The sequence below is a fragment of the Miscanthus floridulus genome, chromosome 19, assembly GCF_019320115.1.
Source record: "Miscanthus floridulus cultivar M001 chromosome 19, ASM1932011v1, whole genome shotgun sequence".
In the NCBI taxonomy this organism is placed as follows: domain Eukaryota; kingdom Viridiplantae; phylum Streptophyta; class Magnoliopsida; order Poales; family Poaceae; genus Miscanthus; species Miscanthus floridulus.
Genome location: NC_089598.1, coordinates 113,033,164 through 113,053,153, shown reverse-complemented (window position 1 = coordinate 113,053,153; position 19,990 = coordinate 113,033,164). Strand labels below are relative to the sequence as shown.

The 19,990-nt window shown below is 44.8% G+C and overlaps 2 protein-coding genes across 2 annotated transcripts; both read left to right on the top strand.

Moving 5' to 3' along the window:
- Positions 1 to 3,559: 3,559 nt before the first annotated feature.
- On the top strand, positions 3,560 to 7,440 carry LOC136528274 (phospholipase D alpha 2). The gene is made up of 3 exons (XM_066521202.1): positions 3,560 to 3,886; positions 4,001 to 5,909; positions 6,570 to 7,440. The coding sequence occupies exons 1-3, from the start codon at positions 3,779 to 3,781 to the stop codon at positions 7,001 to 7,003; spliced, it is 2,451 nt and encodes an 816-aa protein (XP_066377299.1). The 5' UTR covers positions 3,560 to 3,778; the 3' UTR covers positions 7,004 to 7,440.
- Positions 7,441 to 9,104: 1,664 nt separating this feature from the next.
- On the top strand, positions 9,105 to 19,751 carry LOC136527926 (calcium-dependent mitochondrial ATP-magnesium/phosphate carrier protein 2-like). The gene is made up of 5 exons (XM_066520788.1): positions 9,105 to 9,690; positions 15,180 to 15,965; positions 16,057 to 16,147; positions 16,225 to 16,644; positions 19,465 to 19,751. Exons 1-4 carry the CDS (start codon positions 9,207 to 9,209, stop codon positions 16,415 to 16,417), a joined length of 1,554 nt encoding a protein of 517 aa, XP_066376885.1. The 5' UTR covers positions 9,105 to 9,206; the 3' UTR covers positions 16,418 to 16,644; positions 19,465 to 19,751.
- Positions 19,752 to 19,990: the final 239 nt, after the last annotated feature.

The following is a 19,990-nucleotide window of genomic DNA, read 5'->3' as shown; positions in this document are numbered from 1 at the left end:
CCTCATGCCCCGAACGGCCAAGCGCCCAACACGCCCGCCACTTGCGTTTCTCGCTTCTCCCAGCTTCACCCGTGACCCTCACCCAAGCCATTGAGGAGCACCACTGCACCGCCCGGAGTGGACCACTGGAGCCAGAGCCTGAAAGCGCCCTTGCACGGTTGCACCTCACAGCCTTACCGACTCACCCCCCCTCGCGCCCACCGCTCTAGATCTCTGCGATCACGACCAACAAGAGCCGCGGTAGCAGAGCCACGACGTGTCGACGACAGTGGAGGCCGACGCCTCTCGTTTAAAGGTGACAACGGGGATTCGATCCCCGATTCCTCGTGGAGAATTCTCCTATTAGGGGACGGGGATGGGGAGATTTTATTCCCCGTGGGGAAGAAAACGGGAGAAAATCTATCCCCGTCGGGTCTGGCGGGTACGGGGATGGTTCTCCATCCCCCGTACCCGATCCCCGCATCCCCGCCCCATTAAGGAGTATACTCCGCATGCGAGCTGTAAAGTTTAGCCCAAATCGGCCCAAGTCCATCAAAAACATGGAGTATATAACCAAATTTCTAACCCTAGTTCCCAGTATCCCCACTCGGCCACCCCTCCCACAGCCGCCGTATTCACGCATCCACGCTAGGCGCGGACACGAATCCTCACCGCCGGTCGTCGCCAGCTACTGGGCGCGACTCATGCGACCGTTGTGCCTAGTGCCGCGGTGCTGCAGCGCCTCCAGCGGCACTGCCGAGACGCGATGCCCAGCTTGCGCAGGCTCACCTCGTCCATCCCGCATCCAGCCTCACCCCCTAAGTTGCAGTCGCCATGCATGCCACGAAGAGCAGAAGAGGACATGCGCCACCGGTCGGCATGACTGCATGCACTCGGTCTCTGCCCAGGGACGCTGCCCAATCATTCTTTGCTTTCTCTCCTCGGTCTGAATACTCAAGTTCTCTCTGCTTTCTCTCTACTCGTTCTGCAGGAAAGCAGCGTCAATGTGTTGAAGCTGAACCATTATTGATTTGTCATTTGTGAGATCTAGGGAGTTGTGAGGTGGGATCTGTTAAAGGGACTTGTAATTTGTAAAGTATTTTATGATCTCGTTTAATTGCAAGATGAGTTTTTCCTAGTATTTTTCAGTTTTGAATTGTTGATTTAGTAGATTGTTTTTTATCTCATTGCGGGGACGGGGATCCCCATCGGATATGAAATTCCCCGTGGGGACGAGAATGGGAAGAAAATGTCCCCCGCGAGTTTTCACGGGGACGGGGATGGGAAAATCTAGACCCCGCGGGGACGGGGATAGGTAGGCGGAACCCGACGGGGATTTCCCCATTGCCATCTTGACTCTCGTTGGCCATGTCCCCGTGGCAGAGCTCCAGACTCCAACAAGGCCGCTCTCCTCTAGTCGTCTCCAGACTCCAGCTCTCCGCGATCTCACCCAACAGGAGTAGCAACAATGCGGCAGCAAGTTGCACATTTTTTTTAAGCAAAGGCAAGCTGCAGATCTGGATCCCAGTTTTCAGAAGCTATGTCAAATTAGACCTAAGCCCAAATAAAATGATGGCCGGCAAGGTAGACCCTAATAATTTTTTTTAAAAAAAAGACCATATCACCTCCATCGACTTTTGTGAAAGTCTGATTTTCCTCCCTGAATTCTAAAATCGGGTAAACCACCTCCCTAAACTTTTAAAACCGTTCATTTTACCTCCCTGGCCGGTTATAAGCGGTTTTCAAAGACGGTTTTGTTTTTTTTTCTTTTTTAACTTATTTCAACTAAATCTTTGAAAAAAATTATAGTAAATCATAGAAAAATCATAAAATGTAAAATCCAATTTTGTTGGACTCCACATGAGTAGATCTACATAGTGAACATATAATATGGTATGTTTTAGTATAATTTTTTTGCTGTAGTTTAGATATATGTTTTTTCTATAATTAATTCATAGCTGCAGTTTTTATGGTTCAATTGTGGTGAAATTTTTATGATGGGCTAAGTATTATATGCTTAAATTGTAGTAAAAATTTCATACTCACTAAGGTAACGTGGATTTTTTTTCTATTTTTTTGAAGGAAAAAAACAAAAGCCCAAGATTGCAGCTAGTGCCATTTGGGCCATTTGTGCCCGCGGGATCATTTTTGGGGCCTGTTGTAGTTTTGTTTATTATGCATTAAGGGCACGTTTAGTTCCTAAAATTTTTTAGGTTTGGTTACTGTTTGGCTGTAACACTTTCGTTTGTATTTGGTAATTAGTATCTAATTATGGACTAATTAGGTTCGAAAGTTTCGTCTCGCGATTTCTCATCTAACTATGCAATTAGTGTTTTTTTTCTGTCTACATTTAGTATTTTATACATGTACGTAGGATTTGATGTGACACTTCGGGGCGAAAATTTTGCCCTGACTTGCCCCGACGACCCAGAGTTCAGCGCCTTTGCATCGCGCGATCTTTTGTCTGCTTCTTTGCTCTGATTTGAATCTACTAACTTCCTCCGAGATCTCGTATGGCTGATGTGTGTGCGACTCAGAGCATGTTTGGTTTCTCTCTGTTAAAATTTAGCTATTAAAATTAGTCACTAAACTTAGTTACTTCGGTTTGATTCTAGTGACTAAAAATGATTAAAGGCTATTAAAGCAGTTCAACAAAGACTAAATTATCCCCTAATTAATATTCAAATCTGAATGGGGGACCAGCAATCCTCGTTTGCTGGGCACTTTATGCCACTTTTAGCTACTCTTAAGTGAATAAACTACTTTAGTCCTTTTTTTAGTCAGTTTGTTTGATAGTTTAGTAGATAAATTGACTAAACTTTAGTAGGGTAACCAAACATGCCCTTATTGTGTGACCATTTTGAGTGGCCTCCCTCGTCGACAGTGCGATGGATAGACATGCCTTGTTTAAATTTAGGATGTAAATTTTGGGGCGACACATCGAGTGTCACATGGAAGTGTCACATAGGGTGTTTGATACTAATAAAAAACAAATTACAGAATCCGTCATTAATTCTCTTAACGAATTTATTAAGCCTAATTAATCTATCATTAGCACATGTGTTACTATAGCACCATATTGTTAAAATCATGGACTAGTTAGGCTTAAAAGATTCGTCTCGTAAATTAGTCGTAAATTATATAATTAGTTATTTTTTTAGTTTATATTTAATATTTTATGTATTTGTCTAAATATTTAATCGGACATCGTGCAAACTTAAAGAGCCTGTTCGCTTGCTCGTAAACGATCATAAATTTTAGTGTTTTTCTTTCACACCAAACCAGCCAACAGTAAATAATCCACGATAAGATACGGCCGAACAGGCTGTTAAGCGGAGAAACTAAACAGACCACAGTGCGAGCATCTTTGGACTTTGGTGACCAGACGCTGACGCACTCACAGTCACAGTTCATTGGGCATTGGATTCTCCCTGATCTGCCCTGCTTCTTCATCAGTCTCAGGCAATCATCAGGCTTCAGCCAATAGTCTGCAAATTAATTTCCTTCCTCTGTTCCACTCCCATCCCGAATTAATCCCCTCTTAATTTCTCCGCACATTCTCTAGCTCTGAATTATATCAATCAGCCACCCTTAATTTCTCCCTTAATTTCCTGCCACGCTTGGTGATTTTTTTGTTGGCATCACATCAGCGAGCGCGTCCACCTTTGACGAAAGCTGATAGAGTGACAGGTCTCTATCTCCCACCTATTGTTTCCTCCGTTCTGGAACTGGAAGCGGGAAGGTGAAGTTGTCTTGCACAACAGCACAAGAGAACTGTGGAGGAGGTGGAGGTGCAGCCATGGCGCACCGGCTGCTGCACGGCACTCTCGATGCGACCATCCTGGAGGCCGACCACCTCACCAACCCCACCCGCGCCACCGGCGGCGCCCCCGGGATCTTCCGCAAGGTAAAATCAGCCGACTCTATCTTCTCTTCATCGGAAATGCTAGCGGTAGCTTCCTTGCTTTGCTTCGTTCGGATTCAAGATCTGTTGTTCGTCTGATTCGTGCCGCGCGTGCAGTTCGTGGAGGGGTTCGAGGAGTCGCTCGGCCTCGGCCAGGGCTCCACGCGGCTGTACGCGACGGTGGACCTCGGCCGGGCGCGCGTGGGCCGGACGCGGGTCATCACCGGCGACCCCGTGAACCCGCGCTGGTACGAGGCGTTCCACATCTACTGCGCCCACTTCGCCTCCGACGTCGTCTTCTCCGTCAAGGCAGCGCAGCCCATCGGCGCCACGCTCATCGGCCGCGCCTACCTCCCCATCCGGGACCTCATCGCGGGCCAGGAGATCGAGCGGTCGCTCGACATCCTCGACGCCAGCAAGAAGCGGCTCCCGCACGGGCCCAAGATACGCGTGCGCCTGCGGTTCCAGGACGTGGCCGCTGACCGCCGCGGGTGGGGCCGGGGCGTCGGCGGCGCGCGGTACCCCGGCGTGCCGTACACCTTCTTCTCGCAGCGGCCCGGCTGCAGGGTCACGCTGTACCAGGACGCGCACACGCCCGACGCGTTCGCGCCCAGGATCCCGCTCGCCGGAGGCCGCCTCTACGATCCGGGCAGGTGCTGGGAGGACGTGTTCGACGCCATCAGCAACGCGCGCCACCTCATCTACATCACCGGATGGTCGGTGTACACTGAGATCACGCTGTTGAGGGACGCCAACCGGCCGCGCCCCGGTGGCGACGCCACCCTCGGCGAGCTCCTGAAGCGCAAGGCGAGCGAAGGAGTGCGGGTGCTCATGCTGGTGTGGGACGACCGCACCTCCGTCGAGTCCCTCGGGATGAAGTGGGGGTTCATGAGCACGCACGACGCCGAGACGGCGGAGTACTTCCGCGGCAGCGACGTCCACTGCGTCCTCTGCCCCCGCAACCCCGACGCCGGCAGCAGCGCCGTCATGGGCGCGCAGATCGCCTACATGATCACGCACCACCAGAAGATCGTCGTGGTCGACCACGAAATGCCGATGAGGCACAGTGACCGCCGCCGCATCCTCAGCTTCGTCGGCGGCCTCGACCTCTGCGATGGCCGCTATGACACGCAGTTTCACTCCCTGTTCCGGACTCTAGACACAGCGCACCACAAGGATTTCCACCAGCCCAACCTCGCTGGTGCGTCCATCAACAACGGTGGGCCGAGGGAGCCATGGCACGACATCCACTCCAAGATTGAAGGCCCAGCCGCATGGGACGTGCTCTACAACTTTGAACAGCGGTGGAGGAAGCAAGGGGGCAGCATTGATCTCCTCGTCGACCTCAAAGCTATGGCAGACCTGATCATACCACCGTCGCCAGTGATGTTCCCGGAAGACCAGGAGACATGGAATGTGCAGCTATTCCGCTCCATTGATGGCGGCGCGTGCTATGGCTTCCCTAGTACCCCAGAGGCCGCAGCTCAATCTGGCCTTGTCAGTGGCAAGAATAATGTCCTTGACAGGAGCATCCAGGACGCCTATATACACGCCATACGCCGTGCCAAACACTTCATCTACATCGAGAACCAGTACTTCCTTGGCAGCTCATTCGGGTGGAAAGCCGATGGCATAAAGCCAGAGGAGATTGAAGCACTGCATCTTATCCCAAGAGAACTCTCACTGAAGATTGTGAGCAAAATTGAAGCTGGTGAGCATTTTGCAGTCTATGTCGTCCTGCCAATGTGGCCAGAAGGCCCTCCTGCTGGTGGATCGGTTCAGGCCATACTGGACTGGCAGAGGAGGACTATGGACATGATGTACAATGACATTTCTGTTGCACTTGAGGCAAAGAGGATCGACAGGAACCCGAGGGATTACCTTACATTCTTCTGCTTGGGGAACAGGGAGGTGCAGATGAGTGGTGAGTATGAACCTTCAGGTCGTCCACTTGATGGGACAGACTATGCTCGGGCGCAGAATGCACGGCGCTTCATGATCTACGTTCACTCCAAGATGATGATAGGTATGCCCCCTAATGTGATCAACACTCAGGCTAGAACCGCGGATTTACTCTTATACTGTTCAAATTCAATTTGTTGCATGAAATTATCTGCACCTTCATCCTCAGGGCATCGGTAGGACATTTCAGATTTTTCATGTTCCATTCTTGTAAATATCTTAGAATCACCTTTCCAAATTCTAACACACTTTCCAAATTCCAACACACTCATGTCATGCTATGACAAGACTTCAGCTTGAAATACTCAAATTCGGGTATCAAATTGTTCTGTTCTTGCTGTCAGAAACAGACTGCTGAAATTGACACCTAGTCTTAGTTCAGTTCCTACACTACCAAGACACGTTTCATGTGGTTAAAGTTAAATCTGTCTAACATGTAACACACTCCTGTAATTACAAGGCTTGCATAGGACAGCTCAAATTTGTGCATCAGGATTATTTTTTCCCGAACTACGCAGGAGAGCTGCGTGTCATTTCATTAAGGTAGAAGTATTTGTGCACCAGGATTTGTTTAATAAAAAGAATTATGTTTCAGAACCATACATATCTTCAGCGTTCCATTCTTGCTGTCTGATATAGTCACCTAGTCTTATCAGTTCCTACACAGTTTCATGTGGATCAATTTTAATATCTATAACTTGTAATCTGCCATTGTCTGTTCCAGTCGACGACGAATACATCATCGTTGGATCTGCGAACATCAACCAGCGCTCAATGGATGGGGGCAGGGACTCCGAGATTGCCATGGGCGCGTACCAGCCGTGCCACCTGAACACCAAAGGCCAGGTCGCCCGAGGTCAGGTCCACGGCTTCCGAATGTCGCTGTGGTATGAGCACCTCGGCATGTTACACGACGATTTCCTCAACCCCGGCAGCCTGGAGTGCGTTCAGAGGGTGAACCAGATGGCTGACAAGTACTGGGACCTCTACGCTAGCGACAGCCTCGACGCCGACCTCCCTGGGCACCTGCTCAGGTACCCAGTCACGGTCACGAAGGAGGGCACGGTGACAGAGCTCCCGGGGGCGAAGTTCTTCCCCGACACGCAGGCGCTTGTGCTTGGGGCGCTATCGAAATTTCCTCCTTTTCTCACTACATAGAGAAATCTTCTGAATTGTTACCATATGACGTTTGTAGGCTGAATTGGTTGATCAGCTAGTCCGAGGTCTGAATATTTCCCTGTCCTCGCATGGTGCATAGCGCATACTATAGTACTAGACTGCTGAATTTCTGAAGGACCGGGAATGCGACTTGAGTTGGCTGACGCATGAGCCGCACAAAATTCAGACTTGATTGGCTAGGATTGACTTGTTGGATCCTAGACAGGTTTTTAAAGGTTCTGGTCGGTTATACGCTGGTCAATAAACCTGCCGGTTCATCAAATTCATCCGAGCGTAGACTGCATCTCCTTTTCCTGTCCTTGAGCTGGAGAAAAAGCCTTCAGGCTTGCCCTGTAATCTTGAGTACTCTTTCACTTCTAGTTTTTGCTACTTCAGGTGCATTCGCAAATATGAAGTTCTGAACCTTGCTCCTTTGCCCCAGTGAACTGGTATGTGCTTGCTGAAATGCTAGACGATAATGTCCTTTTTTTTTTCCTTGGAAAATTTACCATAGATGGTACTAGATTGATTAAAATTTACTGGAATATTTTGTGAACGATTGCACTAGTAAGAGTAGTGGTAGAAGGTAAAGAAGGTTATACAATATGGTGGCAGTTATATTCATAGAATATCCTGAGATTACAAGAAGCATTTCCAAAGGTAGGTAGAAGGTAAAGAAGGTTATACAATATGGTGGCAGTTATATTCATAGAATATCCTGAGATTACAAGAAGCATTTCCAAAGGTAGGTAGAAGTACGGTGTTCCCTGTTTGCTTTAACTTATCAGCTATGGTACAATATTTTTCTCTCACAATAAATCATTTTCAGCCTTGCTTTTCAGCGAGGGCGTCATGCCATTCATTGACTTCTTTTTTTGCTGGTCCAGTCTTTGATGGAAATGTAGAGAGAAAATGATGTGGTGAGCGCTGATCACTTGATCAGTGACCATCTTTGGACCAGTTGATGCTTTCAGCTTTTCCTGCCCTCCTCATTTGAGTCCTTTCCTTTTCTTCTGCATCAAGCCGGTTCCTTCCAGTTTATTCCCCCGTTCTCTGTATCCACCAATTTCTCCCTCGTTTATATGTATATATATGTATAGAAAAAATATACGAAAAAGTGGATGCACGCTTTAGTTCAGCAGAGATATATCGATACGATCTTATGCATACTTTCTGCATCTCCAAATCTTACGACTAAATATTTTTCTAATACTTTCTTCATGTGATTTTTTTCAGGGCAAGAGCCCCAACACATTGCTACACAGTAGGAACACAAATACACAAGACCGCAAATTGATCGAACCATATGATCCTTGTCCCTCATTGCATCATGATCAAACACACGTCTAGGATACGTGTTCGGCGTTTGTTAGGAATGGGCAACAAACCACGTGGATCACACGCGCCATTTGGACGTCCGAAATCGCGATCACGCGCTTAATCCACCGACCGGTCCCACCGCGATCAGTATCCGCGACACGAGTGGTGCTGCACCGTACTGGTTTCGAGCATTCATACCGCCACGCCTCCCCGTCTCTGTCCAACTCGCACCAAGTTGGAATGGTGACCCATTATGCCCAGCCCAGCGCACAACAACCGTCGTCTAGACCCAGAACCAGAAGAAAGTATTTTAAATTTTAAATTGGAATACGCATTTGCAAAAACGTTATCGTTTTCATCTGCATTAACCTGAGCGACTGATCGAGAGATTCGAATTTGAAAAATCACAGGTTAACCTGGAGGTGGATCAAATTTTCTCATATAGGACTATAGGAGTAGTCATCATCACATGAGTCGGACGAAAAGTACCCAATGGCCAATAATCAACCTATTCGCTGGGTTTATACCATCATATACGATCGTGGATTATAAGTTAAAATAGTATTTTTTTCTCATACAAAACTAGCTAAACAAACAAACAGTAAATAATTTACGATCGTTTACGACAAAATAAACATGTTGAATGTCTCAACGATGCAATTACAAATTCCCGTACTCCTGCAATGAATACGTCGCCGGCTTGAATACGTTGCCGTACGCCTCAGACACGCACACATCCACGCATATTCCCTTCCCTTCTTCCCCCGTCGCCTTTCCCTCCCCTCCCCGCTCCGCTGCATTCCATTCCATCCCCGAGCCGAAACCACCCCCACCCCACCACCACCACCGCGCCCTCCTCCGCCAACGCCCCGCCGCCGGCGCCATGACCGGCAGGGCGGCCCATGCGGTGGGCCCCCGCGGCGGCGCGTCCGCGTCCGCGTCCCAGCCCCACGCCGTAGCTGCCGCGGCGGCCGCGGGGACCGGAGCGGCGGGGTGCGAGCCGGTGCGGAAGGCGGGGCCCGTGACCATGGAGCACGTGCTGCTCGCGCTCCACGAGACGGAGGCCGAGCGGGAGGCGCGGATCCGGGACATGTTCGCCTTCTTCGACACCGCGGGCCGCGGGCAGCTCGACTACGCGCAGATCGAGGCGGGGCTCGCCGCGCTGCAGGTGCCCGCCGAGTGCAAGTACGCCAGGGAGCTGCTCCGCGCCTGCGACCGCGACCGTGACGGCCGCGTCGGCTACGACGACTTCAGGCGCTACATGGACGACAAGGAGCTCGAGCTCTACCGCATCTTCCAGGCCATCGACGTCGAGCACAACGGATGCATCCTCCCCGAGGAGCTCTGGGACGCGCTCGTCAAGGCTGGTATGTGTTTCCTAGGCCAAACCACGCTTATCCAGTACCTGTGCTGCCGCGCCGGTGATTCTGGCCACCTCGGTGCTGTGCTGGCGCACGACGCGTGCGCGGTACCAGGAATCCGGCGCTTTGTGCGTAATGTAGTTGATGTGGCATAGTAACGGCTGCTGGTTGTTGGGTGCGTCGGACGATTAGAACCCAGCCGTTGCAGTTTACTGGAGTACCCTTTATTTTACTTTACTTATTTGGTTAACTAAGTTACTATATACTGATGTTACTTGAACTTCCAGTTCCTGACGCATTCTTCTGTAAGCATTCAGTAATATATGAGAGTAGCAGAGAGTTTGAGCCATAAGATGTCTTCGAATATGAAAAATGAGTAAAATGGTTATCTAAGTAAGACCATGTTCAGCCAATCGGCCGTCACATTATCTATTGCCATAGTGCTATAACTGTTACTACTGTTACAAATTTGAGGATGCAGATTAAGTTAAATTTCAGTTAACTTCTCCTGGATAAGAGGTATGGCTACTAATAACATGATAGCTTTCTGTGCTATATAAACATTCAGGTTGGACGCAGTGTGTAAACCATGCTTGAGCTTACCACTGCAGTTCCACAGTTCCATATCTCGACAAACAAATGGAGAAAGAAAAAAAAATGCAGAATGACAACAAGTTGAAGTTGGCCGTAGTTCTATCCTTCTATTCCTGTATAGATTTCTAGCTTGGTTAATCTTTTTTTATTTGAGTGGAGGCTACCGCCTACTTCTGTGGATTTTAGATGCTAGTTTCTGCTCATATGCTATCAGGATACTATTTTCCTTTCCTTTGTAATTCTGGTTTAAATCAACACGTACACTTGGTTAGTGAGTTCATAAATTATTTGTATCTGACATCTGGTGCAAAATCAGAACCAGTAACATATCTCTACGACTACACTAACATGTCATCTTGTGCATGAATGTATGCAGTCTTCAAGTTGTCTTTTAGATATGTTCATAGCATACATAGTGCATGCATGAATCTTAAGTAACACAAGCTAGTTTTGAACCATTGAGAATGCTTCCACTTCTTGAAACTGAGTATCTGATAAATGATTACGGATGGTTCACTAAATCCTGAGCATTGCTTATGTACATATGCTTACTGTTTCAACATAGACATACAACTGAGTTACAGTTTCTTGCATATAGTTCCTTCAATACTTCTATTTGCATTGACATTGGCATATGAAAATTAATGAATTAATATCAATGGATTGTCAATACATATTATTTCATTGCCCTCTAAGGACCTGCATAATGAAGGTGTTAACACATCAAGTGTTGCTAATGAAGATCACATAGCCCTGATCATTTATGTCTTTTATGGCCTAAACTTTCTCTTACCTAACATTCTCGCATTGTCGCTGACAATGCCATCCATGATATATGGTCTACTGCATGATGATAAAATCCAATCTTGTTCGCATATATGTGGTACAGATTTCCCTCAGTTTAGGCAAGTAAGAGTAAAATGTCCTTGGGGTCCCTAACCTTGTTCCATCACATGAGTCCACTTCTAAGTTGCAGATTCAGGTACCTAAAATTGATAAAATTAGTCACTTCAGGTCCTGATCACGCCATGCGGTACGAGAGTGTTGACATGGTGTGCACATGACATACTGGGTCTAATCTTTTTGAGGGGGAACACAGTAGGGGCCTACTGTGATCTTTTTGAGGGGGAACACAGTAGGGCCTACTGTGGTATTATCTATTTCTAATATTAAAGAGCGAAAATATCTTTCTTCCACCTCTCACTCTCTCCCACGTCCGTCTGTCCCTCACTCCTTTTCTCCTTCCGTCCCTCCTTTTCTCTCACTCCGTCCTTCGGTCCGTCATCCCTCACTCCCACCGTTCTTGCGTTGAGTTTTAGAGCTGCAAAACATTCGTTGGTGTTGCACCACTCATGTCATGATCTAGCTGCCTCAGACCGTATGCGTCATGGCACGCGTGCGGGCGTGTGGCTCGCCTTCCACCTTTGTTAAACTCACAACATGTGCACACAATAGTCATCTATTTAAGTTGATTCAATCTCCTAGCATTTATTATGGGCCATGGAATCTATTTGATTTAAGGTTGGGCCAAGCCCAATTAAATCCAACAAAAATAGCTAGCTCATTATCATTGGCACGAGCACCGCGTAACAAATTGTATGTTCCGTTGCAACGCATCAGCATGTTTGCTAGTATGTATTAAAAAAATATAAGAGAGTAAACAAAACTACAACAAAAGCGCCAAAGAAGGTAGACAAAAAACTTTACAACAGGCTGTTTAGCCAAAGGGAGAGGCTGATGCTAATAGTGGGCCTAATCTGTGAAGATGTAGCTTTACAGTATGTATAAAACATAATTTTTCAAGACTGGAAATAGGCATGCAAGTGGGGCGGGCAGCGGTGGCCCGTCCCGCGTCCGCACAAACCGCGAGTGAGGTAGCGGACACACGCGGCAGCCCGCATGGTGCTGTTTGATTTTGCAGGCTAGGCAGCAGCCCGCATGGGCATGGCGCCGTTTGATTCGAGGCTTCGCGCAAAAGCAGCATGCATTGCCGCTGGTTCCGAGCCTCTTGCTAACCTGTGTCCATGGGCACATAATTAGCTTGCATCTCTAAAAAGTGATAGAAAGAGGCAGGTTCATCTAGTTGGGAGACAGCTAAAAAGACTCCATCAACACACACAGTTGACATTCCACTTTGGCTTTCTGGATTGTATCGAAGAAGCTGATGACATGATCCCAAGAAATCCCAATAAAATTCGAACATCTAGTGCTGAAGGGGCATTCAAAGAACAGATGATATGTGGTCTCTTCTAGATTTAGGCTGCATAACACAAAAATGTAATTGTCATCTTCAATCTTGTAGTTTCTTCTTCTTTGCAGGTTTTCTAGAATTAAGTCTATCCTTGAAAATCAGCCAAATGAAGATTTTCAGTTTTTTTTTATTACTTTGGCTTACCAGATCCAACTAGACTGGGGCTAATCTGATTTGCAAAGAACCCTTACTTTAGTCACCTGGAGGCTGAAATGAAACCAAAGCCGTTGCTTTGTCTATTGTTTATCTCTACACAGTGGGTAGGCTTGTGGGAGAGGTGTAGTGGTGGTCAATGGCAAGTGCTGGCTAACCCTACAAGAGAAGCCCTCTCAGGTGGCTGGCAGACACCCCTGGTCCAATGGAATACCCTTGTGTTAACTGTGATTGAATGATGTGTGCATTCTGGATGTTTTCAATGGTTTGTGAACCTTTCCCTTGTTAACATGTTCTAATACACATCAAGAATACTTCTGGATTCCATCTTTGCTTGTATGCTATTTTCAATATGTTTCATGACATATGGTGTTATGTCCTAGACATTGGGATCAAATATACTATATGAGAGGTTGGAGGATGGGATCCTGAACTGAGCCCACAGTGAAGTAGCTGTGACACAGCTGAGGGAGGGAGGCGTGTGCTGGTGGAGCCTGATGCACAGGTGCTGTGCACTGTGCAGCAAGAGAGTTCTTTCCTGAATCATCTGAATGAGCCTTGCCTCCATATATAGGCTGGTCCCTAACAGGTCCAATAATGATATAATCTTTAGCCTAACAAAAATCCAATCTAGAAGATATCAACCAAATCAAATAGATACCATTCCTTAATGACATAAACCCTAGCCAAGCCAGGGCACACCATGCTTGGCATCCTAACCTGCCATTGCCAGGGCACAGATCCTCCTTTTGTATTGAACACTCACCATGTCTTATGATCTTTCTAAATTCTATATTCGTCTTTTAGTTGCTTGTATGATACTTAGGGGATGTTTAGTTTGTGGAATGAAGTAGTCCATCATTTCACTCTTTAGTTTTTTGTTTGGTTTGTGGAATGGATTGAGTTGATCCATCATCACCTCATTCCTCAACAACAACAACAGCATAGCCTTTCAGTCCCAAGCAAGTTGGGGTAGACTAGAGTTGAAACCCACCAAGAGCCTCAAGTCACGGTTCAGGCACTTTAATAGTTGTTTTCCATGTACTCCTATTCAAACATAGATCACTAGGTATATCCTAAGCTTTCAAATCTCTTTTTATTGCCTCCCCCCATGTCAATTTCGGTCTTCCTCTACCTCTCCTCATATTATTAGCTTGGCTTAGGACTCCACAATGCACTGGTGCCTCTGGAGGTCTCCTTTGGACATGGCCAAACCACCTCAACCGATGTTGGACAAGCTTTTCTTCAATTGGTGCACCCTCTAGGCGATTACGTATATCATCGTTCCGAACTCGGTCCGTTCTTGTGTGACCGCAAATCCATCGCAACATACGCATTTCTGCAACACTCAGTTGTTGAACATGTCGAATCTTTGTAGGTCAACATTCTGCTCCATACAACATAGCCGGTCTAATCGCCGTTCTATAGAACTTGCCTTTTAGCTTTTGTGGTACCCTCTTGTCACAGAGAATGCCAGAAGCTTGTCGCCACTTGATCCACCCTGCTTTGATTCTATGGCTAACGTCCGCATCAATATCTTCATCCCTCTGTAGCATCGATTCCAGATACCGAAAGGTATCCTTTTTAGGCACTACTTGACCTTCCAAACTCACATCTCCCTCCTCCTGTACAACTCCGCCAAAGTCGCATCTCATGTATTCGGTTTTAGTTCTGCTTAATCTAAAACCTTTAGACTCAAGGGTCTGCCGCCATAACTCTAGTTTCCTATTTACTCCCGTCTGGCTTTTGTCCACTAACACTACATCATTAGCGAACAACATACACCAAGGGATATCCCCTTGTATGTTCCTAGTAACCTCATCCATTACCAAGGCAAAGAGATACGGGCTTAAGGCTGACCCTTGATGAAGTCCAATTTTAATCGGGAAGTAATCTGTGTTACTATCGTTTGTTCGAACACTAGTCACAACATTGTTGTACATCACCTCATTCCTCACAAGTCAATAATTAGTACTAGTACTAATATGTGGAGTGAGGTCATTCCACTAAATTTGACGAATGGACTCATGATAGATAATGTTATCTTGAACGGGTTGATCCCCCAAACCGAACACTCCATTAGAGATTTGGAGTCGTGGTGATGTGTCACACTGACGTGGAATTAATTGTGATAAACCTGGGTATTTCCTGTTAAAATGGTGGCTATAATCTCTGGCCTTTGATTTGGGGAAGTTTATGGTTTTATAGTTACAGATCAACTCATCATACCTGTTATGTTCCAATAAGACTGCAGGCTCCCTAATTAGGGTACTAACTTCATTCTGCCTACCATCAATCAATATTTTACAGAATCACATACGATGAAGATCGGATTTCCTCCTGTGTCTAGATTTCTGAAAATAGTCTCATGCTCTTTACTTCACTGCTAGTGCTTTTGAGATACTCTTCTATGTCTTTGTGACCAGGTTATTTCAAGCTTCAGTTAAATTTTTATATGTAATTTATCTTACAAGCAATGTCAGTTTGCTGTCTGCAGGTATAGAGATTAATGATGAGGAGCTGGCAAGATTTGTTGAGCATGTGGATAAGGACAACAATGGGATTATTACTTTTGAAGAATGGAGGGATTTTCTTCTACTTTACCCCAATGAGGCGACCATTGAGAACATTTATCATCACTGGGAAAGGGTCTGCCTTGTTGATATAGGTGAACATGCTGCTATACCAGAAGGCATAAGTAAACATGTCAATGCAAGCAAATATCTTATTGCTGGAGGGATTGCTGGTGCAGCATCTCGTACTGCAACTGCTCCTCTGGATCGCCTTAAAGTGATCATGCAAGTACAAACAACGCGTACTACAGTCATGCATGCAATTAAAGATATCTGGACTAAAGGTGGCATGCTGGGATTTTTTAGAGGGAATGGATTGAATGTTGTAAAAGTCGCTCCAGAAAGTGCAATAAGATTTTATGCCTATGAAATGTTAAAAGAATATATTATGAAGAGCAAAGGAGAAAATAAGAGTGAAGTTGGTGCTTCTGAACGTCTAGTTGCTGGTGGTTTAGCTGGTGCAGTGGCTCAAACAGCAATTTATCCTATAGATTTAGTAAAGACTCGTCTACAGACTTATTCAGGTGAGGGTGGTAAAGTTCCTAGAATTGGTCAGCTCTCAAGGGATATTTTGGTGCATGAAGGTCCCCGAGCTTTTTATAGAGGTCTTGTTCCATCTTTGCTTGGTATCGTACCTTATGCCGGAATTGATCTTGCTGTATACGAGACTTTGAAAGATGTGTCAAAGACATATATACTGAAGGACAGTGGTAGGCCCTCGTTTTTTGGTTTTGTGTGTTTCCTACCTTTATTTCAACTGTGTTTCGTGATTTTTCAGTGTTATCATTCAATGTCATGTAGATCCTGGCCCTCTAGTACAGCTGGGTTGTGGGACTGTCTCTGGAGCTCTAGGGGCAACATGTGTTTACCCTTTACAGGTCATCAGAACAAGGTAATGAGTTTGTAATTGTATATCTTGAATTTCTCTCTCTCTCTCTCTCTATCTAAGCCTTTTCTAAATATATGTAGACTGCAAGCTCAACAAGCCAATTCAGAATCTGCCTATAGAGGAATGTCTGATGTCTTCTGGAGAACCCTACAGCATGAGGGTGTTTCTGGATTCTACAAAGGAATTCTACCAAATCTCCTTAAAGTGGTGCCTGCTGCAAGTATTACCTATATAGTTTATGAGGCGATGAAGAAAAATCTGTCTCTTGATTAAATTCTGGAGTTGTTGGGGAAAAAACAGCCATCATTATTGGCATGGCTGACTGTAGAGATAATGACGACACATGAATTTTACTGGTTGAATAGTTTCTTTTTGAAGTCAAAGATGGTGCCTTCAATATAGAAACTGGAAGCAATGGTGGCATTTTCCTCCTAATTTTGATTCAGCAGAAATGAAGTGATAATCATGAGATCATCGAGGCACCCATGCCTGCCATACTGGTAACAATCTAGTTATTGATTCGTACTACCGCCATTACACTTGATACACCCTTTTGTCTTCCATCCTAATTCCCTTTTTGGGTGCATGGTTATCCTTTGAACTTAGTGCTGTTTTTTTTTCCTGCACCTATTTGGTAATTGGGATTCAAAGGAAAGACCTTAGATTATGTTTAGGTAGCACATCATATCTAGGAACTATAGTTAACTGTTTCTACTGAAATATATGAAGCTAATGGTTAGCATACATTAACATCTTATGTTGATGACTTTCTGTCTTGCTACTTAGATATTCTGTGCATATCTCCTGATTTTGATATGAGATATTAGAGAATACCAGTGGTAGATGGCTGCTAAATGTTGCGTTGTTGTGGTGTACAGTTTGACGATGCCTATATATATTGCAGTTGTCAATAACATTTTACTCCTTTTCAAAATGTAAGGCGTGGTTTGACCGGGTGTGATCCCCAATATCACACTTGACCATTAACATCTCATATATATTAAAATGTTCATGGCTTTGAAATTGACACCATATCAAAGTGTTTTCAAATATGAATTCAATGATGCTAAATTCATATGGTATAATCTAAAAGTTCTTAGATTAATTGTTGGTCAAAGATTAAAAAGCTTCAATGCTAGGTTGCCTGCTTGCCTGCCTTGTAAAAGGAAAATGAGGAATTACTTCTAGGAGTGGTACAACCTCTTGGAATGTTTGATATGAAAACTAGATAGTGAGTGGACTATTGTTATACTTGTAAGGTTTGGAAAATGAGACAAGAATGGTCTGCATGATTGCATCATACTAGCAAAATCATGATCCCATGGTCCAATCTGTCCTAGGATTCCTCAAACTTCGTTACTAATTTAGTTTTGTATGTGTCGTAATTTGTGTATGGAGATAAGCAATTTAAGAAGGATGAATATTCAGTTCTTAGAAAATGGTATTTATTTTAATTATTCTGGTGATTTGTAAAAAAGAAAATGTTTATATAAAACTATTGTGAGATATTGTTTAGAGATAAATGTATAATATAGTGCTATAGTGAGAGATATTGTTTAGAGATAAAATGATCCTTTTCCCATATAATGAATACAAGTAAATAAATTAGTAAAGATTGCATTTATTCTCTTGGAGCTATCAAAGAACTACACTTTTAAGAACTACTATTTTCAAACAACCGCATTATTCTTGCTCAAGTTATATATATATATATATATATATATATATATATATATATATATATATATATATATATATAAAAAGCACACTTACATTATACATGACCTAAGTGACAGATTAGCCTACATGACATGAAAACATAGCTTTATGGTGTTTGGATGAATGTTGCATATGATGGCGCAGCACAGCATGTGGATAACGATCTCAGGCATGATTAGTTTCCGCTTGATTGTGTCAACCAGACCGTCATCCAAACATATCTTATGGCATGCCATGTCAATGTTATGGCAAACCAGTCCGAAAGCAATGGTGTTAGGATGGAGTGTCTCACCATTGACGGGCCACACTTGTCACTATTGTTTCATCCATAAAAGATGTTGCAGTTTTTACATTTTGGGCAACAAAAGTGTGTTCTTTGAAGCAGGTTCTTAAAGTGTATTTTTCAATGGTTTGCTAGGAGTTAGTGTAGTTCTGTAAAACCAGTTCATTTGATGTTTGATGCAATGATGTGTGTAATGTATAGAATATATAGATACTGATTGCCAACTCAGACTGAGTTATAGACTGGGCCAGAGCTTGTTGACAAATATAAGAGGGGCCAAGCTATGTAAATCTTTCTTTGTTTAACAAATTTGCTCCCTAAACTCAAGTGATTCTATAGAAAGTACACAGGTTGAGGAGGGGCCATGGCCCCCTTTGGCCTAGCTTAAGCTCCGCCCCTGGTTATAGATAGTGTTTGATTGTCTCAGAAAAATGTGTATCAAATTTATTCAAGAGTTGCACTGCTGCAGCCTTTTCCTCAGAACATTATGTGTCTAGCTGTCCTGACTGTTATTTGAAACCCTGCTAAAATCGTTGATGTTTGGGAAAATATGCCGTTGCTTTCTCACATTTACACAACTAAAGCGTTGCTTTCTCACATTTACACAACTAAAGCCTGGTCTCAGTATACGTACCATAGAATCTCATTATTCACAAGCGGCAATTTTGAAGACACAATGTTTTTTTGACACCAATAGTGCTGATGTGTGAGATTTATCACAGGATCAAGCAGATGGACCACCTTTCTAAACTATAAAGTACACCACTTGCTTGTCTCTATATATCATAACCTCAGAGAAAATACCAGTATTTCTCATATATTTGGCCTAAAGCTTAAATTTGTGCATGTGTTTGTTTGGTGCTATCTATTCTGGTGCTTGGTGACATTCCCCCCCCCCCCCCCCCCCCCACATTTCATATGTGCAAGATTAATAGAATACATTTTTCTTGTTATATATGGCTTGATTGATTTGAATATGTAGAGAGCTTCCGCTCTGTGCGGGGTCTGGGGAAGGGTGTTAGTGGCAAGCCTTACCCTCGCCTGTGCAATGCGAGGAGACCGCGACTCGAACCCGGGACCTTCCGGTCACAGGCGGTAAGACTCTACCGCTTGCACTAGGCCCGCCCCTTCATTGATTTGAATATGGTAATGCTTAAAGTTTGACAGTGTTTCACCTAGTCATTTTTGTTTTCAATCATTTAATTCCCCTTCAGTTATTTTGTCCTGCTACTCATTTTCTTGTATCTCACTTTCTTTGGATGCGTTCTCTTTATTAATTTAAACCCATGACTCATTTGCTACATTTCTCACGTTTCAGCTAATGACACCATCGACACCGACTTAACTGTTCACCGTGAATTTCCGAAGGCTTGTTTTACCCCCCGTCTGGGGCGAGTTTTGTTAGACTGTAACACACAGGGAAACTCTCCTAACTTAATTACAATTCCTTGTGCTCCTTAACTCAGACTGGGAGCTGTGACCTTTACTGACTACAAAATTGCCCGGCAAAAAGGGTGCTGGTTATACCTGTATGTATTTTCCACGGCGACTTGGCACAAGTCAATGCCTAGTGAATGTAATAATCCGCCCGTATCGTTAGTCTTCCTTATGGTTTCCAATGACCCAGTTGCTGTATTTGCATTGCCAAAGCAAGGTGCAAAAAAGGGGTTGTATGTGCATAAAAGATGCCAAAGCAGATGGCAAAAAAAAAAAAAAAAAAAAACTCGCAAGGTGCATAAGGGGTTTGTATGGTATTTTAGTTCAGATGTGTCCGCAGGTGTAAAAGCTGCTTAGTGCTTCATGTGGAACATGAGCATGCCGCGTTTGTACAGGTAGGTTAGTGA

Bases quoted from the DNA above. Each gene is read 5' to 3' on its own strand.
- LOC136528274 (XM_066521202.1), top strand. From the start codon at position 3,779: ATGGCGCACCGGCTGCTGCACGGCACTCTCGATGCGACCATCCTGGAG. The intron at 3,887-4,000 runs GTAAAATCAGCC...CCGCGCGTGCAG, and splicing joins CCCCCGGGATCTTCCGCAAG to TTCGTGGAGGGGTTCGAGGA. The intron at 5,910-6,569 runs GTATGCCCCCTA...TGTCTGTTCCAG, and splicing joins TCACTCCAAGATGATGATAG to TCGACGACGAATACATCATC.
- LOC136527926 (XM_066520788.1), top strand. From the start codon at position 9,207: ATGACCGGCAGGGCGGCCCATGCGGTGGGCCCCCGCGGCGGCGCGTCC. The intron at 9,691-15,179 runs GTATGTGTTTCC...TGCTGTCTGCAG, and splicing joins GGACGCGCTCGTCAAGGCTG to GTATAGAGATTAATGATGAG. The intron at 16,148-16,224 runs GTAATGAGTTTG...AAATATATGTAG, and splicing joins TTACAGGTCATCAGAACAAG to ACTGCAAGCTCAACAAGCCA.